The sequence below is a fragment of the Lampris incognitus genome, chromosome 18 (genome assembly GCF_029633865.1).
Source record: "Lampris incognitus isolate fLamInc1 chromosome 18, fLamInc1.hap2, whole genome shotgun sequence".
Lineage (NCBI taxonomy): Eukaryota > Metazoa > Chordata > Actinopteri > Lampriformes > Lampridae > Lampris > Lampris incognitus.
In genome coordinates, this window is record NC_079228.1 from 19,879,867 (window position 1) to 19,886,606 (window position 6,740).

The 6,740-nt window shown below is 47.5% G+C and overlaps 1 protein-coding gene across 1 annotated transcript in view; it reads left to right on the top strand.

The window, feature by feature from the left end:
- The window catches only part of hibadha (3-hydroxyisobutyrate dehydrogenase a), a 27,672-nt gene extending 21,420 nt beyond the window's left edge, over nt 1-6,252 (top strand). The window contains exon 7 of the mRNA XM_056297982.1: nt 6,092-6,252. Within this exon, the coding sequence (XP_056153957.1) occupies nt 6,092-6,252 (161 nt within the window). The remainder of the gene's footprint in view (nt 1-6,091) is intronic.
- The last annotated feature ends 488 nt before the right edge of the window (nt 6,253-6,740 follow it).

Here is a 6,740-nt window from a genome sequence, read left to right on the forward strand (position 1 = left end):
GCGTGTTGGAGCGCGCTCTGTGTAGTGTGTCCACGTGAGTGGAAACGGCGAGCAACGGAGAGCGCCAATGCAGAGCAAGCTGAATGGGCAGCGTTATGTGTGCGTGTGCATGCAAGTGCAAGTGCATGTATGAGTGATCCCATTCATATGTGTGTGTGTGTGTGTGTGTGTGTGTGTGTGTGTGTGTGTGTGTGTGTGTGTGTGTGTGTGTGTGTGTGTCCTATACACGAGTGTTAACATGTTTGCCATTATGCATGCTTTAATGCTTTAGTGTGTGCTGCATATATGTATGTTTGTGTGTGTGTGTGTGTCTGTGTCTGTGTGTGTGTGTGTGTGTGTGTGTGTGTGACAGTGGCTACCTATGCACAAGTGTTAACATGCATGCCAGTATGCATGTTATAGAGTGTGTTGTATATGTGTGAATGTGTGTGTGTGTGTGTGTCCTATGCACAAGTGTTAACATGCGTGCGATTATGCATGCTTACTATGTGCTGCATATATGTGTGTGTGCATATGTATATTTGTGTGTGTGTGTGACAGTGGCTACCTATGCACGAGTGTTAACATGCATGCCAGTATGCATGTCTTAGAGTGTGCTGTATGTGTGTGCATGTGTGTGTCCTATGCACAAGTGTTAACATGCATGCGATTATGCATGCTTACTGTGTGCTGCATATGTGTGTGTGTGTGTGTGTGTGTGTGTGTGTGTGTGTGTGTGTGTGTGTGTGTGTGTGTGTGTGTGTGTGTGTCCTATACACGAGTGTTAACATGTTTGCCATTATGCATGCTTTAATGCTTTAGTGTGTGCTGCATATATGTATGTTTGTGTGTGTGTGTGTGTCTGTGTCTGTGTGTGTGTGACAGTGGCTACCTATGCACAAGTGTTAACATGCATGCCAGTATGCATGTTATAGAGTGTGTTGTATATGTGTGAATGTGTGTGTGTGTGTGTGTCCTATGCACAAGTGTTAACATGCGTGCGATTATGCATGCTTACTATGTGCTGCATATGTGTGTGTGCATATGTATATTTGTGTGTGTGTGTGTGTGTGTGTGACAGTGGCTACCTATGCACGAGTGTTAACATGCATGCCAGTATGCATGTTTTAGAGTGTGCTGTATGTGTGTGCATGTGTGTGTCCTATGCACAAGTGTTAACATGCATGCGATTATGCATGCTTACTGTGTGCTGCATATGTGTGTGTGTGTGTGTGTGTGTGTGTGTGTGTGTGTGCGTGCGTGTGTGTCTGTGTGTCTGTGTGTGTGTGTGTGTTTTAAATGCATAAACACGTAATCTTGGCTACATGCATACCACTACCGGTGTAGTCAGAGATACAACTCCCAGCTGATACACTGATACACCAGCGAGCTGATAGTGGGATATCAGTGACATGCAGAAGATGAAAAGGGGAACGAGAGAAAGATTGAGAGAGACAGAAAATCAGTTGTGGGGGGGCCGAGAGGTCAGCGGAGGATAGGGGTTCACTTTCGCCACTCTCCCCGCTCTCGGATTAGATGAAGTCTACAGCAGCGTTACACTTCAGCAGTCACAGTCCTGTGAAACTAGCACCGTGTCCCCAAGACACACACACACACACACACACACACACACACACACACACACACACACACACACACACACACACACACACACACACACGCACACACACACACGCACACACACTTCTTCTCTTTCCAACAATGGTGTCAATTGTAAAGGCCAAAGGAGCACGGGGATCGCTCCATCATGGATATTAGCTATGGGGATCACTCCATTTAAACAAAAAAGGAGAGATGTGCGTTGAGAGCTTGCAGTGTAACAACTGCAGCAGAATATCTCTGAATGTGTTGTTTCTTTTGCATATCGCTCCTATTTCCGCCATAGCAGGTTGGATTTGAAGCGCTCTCTGCAGCCTCGCAGCCGAGCCGGCTCTATTGCCCCCCCCCCTCTCTCTCTCTTATGGGCTGGGAGAGCTGGTTTGTTTTCTGGTGTGGACGGAACAAAAAACAAAGGTTTCAGACTTGTGAAAGGTCCATATTCTTTATGTATTTATATTATCACCACGAGTATACTGAATTTTGTTTATCACAGTTTTTACCACCTTCTACGCAGGGGGTAAAAAGCCTTTTTCCACTTCATTTCCTTTTTGAAAATGCTTACCAAAGGCTCCTCTCCATTTATTTATTTTTTACCACCTCCCTGGCAGCAGCGCCCATTAAAACCACTTCGAACGCGAGATAGAAAGCCGCCACCAAAACTGCAACAATATTTTCCGATGAGGTTTTGTTTGCTTGTTTGTTTTCGCTCCCTTTTCCACGTCGAAACACTGGGAAGCATGTAAAGTGGAGCCTCGCAGGGGCCCGGCTAACCGCTGGCCTCGGAGTGGGGAACACGCTCTCGACAAGCCAAATCCTCTTTCCCACCTAGCCCCATCTGTTTTCTCTCAGTCGAGCATCGCAAATCAAGGGTCATCATCATTAATATGCGCGTTTGCTAAGTTCTGCTCCTTCGCAGAAACAACCGCCGCTCATATGAAGGTCATAGAAAAAATAAATACATGAAAAAATGAAAAAGAAATGGCCAGAAGCCCTCGCGAATGTCTCGGCGTGTAGGTTTAACTCCCAGCCTTCCTAACCCCTGGCCCGATCTGAGCAAACATTTAAATGCACCAGAAGTGATGTGAATTTTCAAGTAGGCCCTCCGTGGAAAAGGCTTCATTCAAAGTGACGGGGGGGGGGGGTATGGTGCGGCGCGAGAATCGGAATTGGGCCTCGGCATAGAATACACCCCTTGATATTCAAATCCCCGTTTGCGCGTGGGATGTGAATGCCTCGGTAAGCTTTTCGGGACGACCCGGAACTCAAAATACAGAATGATGCTCCCACTGTATTGGCTATAATATCAAGAAGACGTCACCGGGGATACGAATATGTACGTGAATATGAATTATTGATCCCAGCCGATGTGGAGAGGAGCTGTTTTCTCTGAGTTTGTTTTGATAGTTTTGGGTGGATGTGTTTATGTTCAGTGTGGTGGAGTCCGAATCCTCTGGAGTAATGTGATGTGGGCAGTAAACTCTGAATCTCTCTCTCTCTCTCTCTCTCTCTCTCTCTCTCTCTCTCTCTCTCTCTCTCTCTCTCTCTCTCTCTCTCTCTCTCTCTCTCTCTCTCTCTCTCTTTCTCTCTCTCCTCACTCTCTCCTTGACACACATCATATGCCTTTTTTCCCTCTGCTCGCCAAGTTGTCTAAAATAACAGCTTTGACATGATTTGCGCTGGGCTGTCTGTAACTCGAGAGCGGAGTGAAAGCTGTTGAATCTCTTATCTGTGAATGAGGGCCAGTCAGCCTCACCGCTCCACGCTGGAATAGGTGGGGATGGGAGGCCCACACAGAGCCCACTGGTTCTGGGGCCCTGGTAAGAGAGATCTGGGCCATCTGGTCAGAGAGGCAGGGGCCAGGGAGGGGCTGACAGGAGAGCCCCCTGTTTGGGCCATGGCAAAAACGGATATTCACTGTCTGTCCTCAAGTCTGGGTCTCAACTGGAGTGCAGTGGTTATAGTGGTAGTGGTCCTGGTGTGTGTGTGTGTGTGTGTGGGTGGGTGTGTGTGTGTGTTTGTGTGTGCATGTGTAAATGAGAAGGGTCATGATCGAGCACTATGTACTGATGTGTGTGTGTTTGTGCACACATGCACACATGTACACACACACACCTACACACACACACACACACACACAATGCCAATCCTATCCCCTTCTCATGATCACAGAGGTGCAGTCAGGCCTCTGTAAACATCTGTCAGCCATTGCCTCTCTCGTCCACCCCTCCTCTCCAGACTCCAGCAATTCAATCTGCCCTTTGACCCTTGACTGAAAAAAGCACAACTGTGCCTTTCTGCCAAAACTAGCAAAGGGTTCACTTTACTGACAAGCACCTCAAAGGGGAATATTTTATAACACTGGAGACACATTTCACTGTGTGTCTGTAAATGGATAAATCAATGTTATCATAACAACAAAGACATGCATGGCTCCAAGCCCCGCAAGTTAGACTTGATCGCTGTAGATAATGTGGCTGAACCTGGCGAATTTAAAAGCTTGAAATACTGTAAGGGGGTATTGAACTTATAAAAAAGTCCGGATAACTAAAGCACATGAAAGTACCGGGGAACAAGGGTGTTATTCAGAAAAAGGAATAGACTCACATATATTTTCGGAAACACCCTATTGCAATTTCCATATTCATGCTTCCATACTTATGCCCGAAATAAATGTCAGTTTTTGCATATAACAGACACATCCTTTTTAAATTGTAGTGTTTAAGGTTCTTTGTCTTAATTTAGCTTGACAATATGTTTTCTGCTTTGGATAAATGGCGCTGCTTTACTACTGTCTCAGTCCCTTTATAGCTTCTCCTGTATAGCATAACACCAGGCCAGAGCAGTCCAGTGGACCTGTGGATGCGGAGCAGGGGCCTCATCAGCTCTCCCACTCCTGCCTCTGGGGCTTCGGGTTTCCATCCCTCCCACCATGTCTCTCTCCAATAGACCCCGGAGGCCTCCCTTACCACATCAATTACACTCCAGCCCCCGTAGCGCAGGCCCCTCCCTCTGTGACCCCGGGGTTACCGAGTCAAGCGGGTCAAAGGTTGTTCTCTACACAGCCACCCCAGGCATCTCTCAGAAGTTTCCGGCTCTGCGTCTGAAGCCCCGCGGCCCTGCCGAGTGACACCCTCACGACCCTCGGGCAGCCAAGAGAGAGACCCCCCTGCCATCCCAAACCGCCCAGGGTCAACAATGATATGTTCCAGCCAGTCAATGTTTAGAGCTGCTACGACCATGGCCGGCAGTGTTTGATCTATCTCGCTGTTTTGTGCAAAAAATTAGGCGCCGCCATCCTGATCACCCAATTTACCACAGAAATTAATGTTTACATTGTTACATGCACCGAACAGCAGTGATTTCGATTTCCATGTGCTACCTCGGATTCTGCGGCGCATCCTTTGCAACCGGCCTGCAGTGACTACAAGCCACATTGTCAACTGATTTAATGACTCAGGTTGTTTTGTCAACCACAGTGTTTTGACTTGTAACATGGTCTCGCCGTGCAGCACAGTAATTCTGTCATAGTGCTCGGAGGCCAGACCTGGTGGGGTGTCAATACCAGACACATTATCTCTAATGGGGGAGCTCGGTGAGGAGGCAAGAGCAGACAGACAGAGAGTGGGACAGAGAGGAAGAGGGAGAAAGGCAGACGCAGAGAGGAAGAGGAGGGGGGGCTGGCATTTCTATTGATTAACTGGAGGAGGACCTCCACTCTCCTCTGTCCAGACATATGGGGTAATAAGGACCACTCTCCTCCGCTGCCGCCCCCCCCCCCCACCCCACCATCTTCTTCTTGCTCTGTCTTCCAGCCCTCAACCCAGCGAGAGAGCCTTTTAATCAGACCCCAGGGGAATACATGGATATGATATGGGACAAAAAAAGAAGTGGAGATAGAGGGAAGGAAAGGAGACAGGGTTAGAGGAGTCCATTAGCGAAACAGACACAATAGCTCGCTCCACACAACAACAGAGCGGACGCGGGGAGATTTACTACGAGACCGGGGGAAAAAGCTGAGAGGCAGGATACTTCTAAAAATCACGCAAGCACCGCGCACACAAGATCCACACAAACAGTCGGTCACGCATGTGCACACACGCATAAACAAAACAAAAAACGCAGCCGCGTAAACGCCTCCTCTCGTGTACATGCACAAATAAAATGATATTTGAAAATGCGCAGCAATTCAGAGGTTTTAGAGACTTCACCTTCCAACACCATATTTGAAGTCAAAACACACATGATGTGTCTAAAATTGTTTAGTTTGAGGGAAAAGTAACGTTAACGGTTCAAAATCTCCAGAAAATGTATCTGTGTGTGTGTGTGTGTGTGTGTGTGTGTGTGTGTGTGTGTGCGCGCGCGCGCGCGCACAGTGCAAGCTCGAGCTGATATCATCCGAAAGCTAGCAGATCACATCATCCTGGGCTGTTATTCTGTTCGGACGGGACCATTTTCTTCTGTTTACATAAGGACTTTCTGTTTTCTTTTCCAGGGAGAAGGCTGCCAATCTCTGCGGGCCAGACCAACTTTATCAAGGCGGGCATCTCAGCCTCTGACATCAAGTACACAACTGCTGCTCGCACTGAGAAATGTCCTGTCAACACCTCGCCCCACTGCTGGCCCCCTCAGCCTCTGGACTCAGGAGCGGCATAAAAAAAAAAAACTTAAGACGGAGGGAGAAAAAGAAGGAGAGCAGTATTTTGGGAGGCTGAATAATTTATGATTCTTTTAATAAAAAAGGGAGGTATTGTAAGTAACGATAATTATTCTATTTGGTACAGAAGTGTTGGCCTATATGGGACAGTTATCGTTTCAAATGGACGAATCCCATGTAGGTCAGAACTGAACATGGTCCTTCTACTCGTATGTGCATGCGCGCGGTGAGTAGCGCCCCCGTGCGGTGAAAACTGCACTAACAATTATTGAGCAAAATAGTAGCGTCACAAATTATGCGAAGGATCATTAAATTGAGGCCATACAGTATGTTCGTTGCATAGCCATGTCCTGGCCTGGTGTGGTAATGAAAACAATAACTCTTGTGTTTGCGTGGATAACAGAATTGCTCTGGAACGGCGCCTTGCTGATAGCGGAGGCAGCACCGACTGAAACAAAAAATGGGTCAGAACCTGCCCAATAAATTT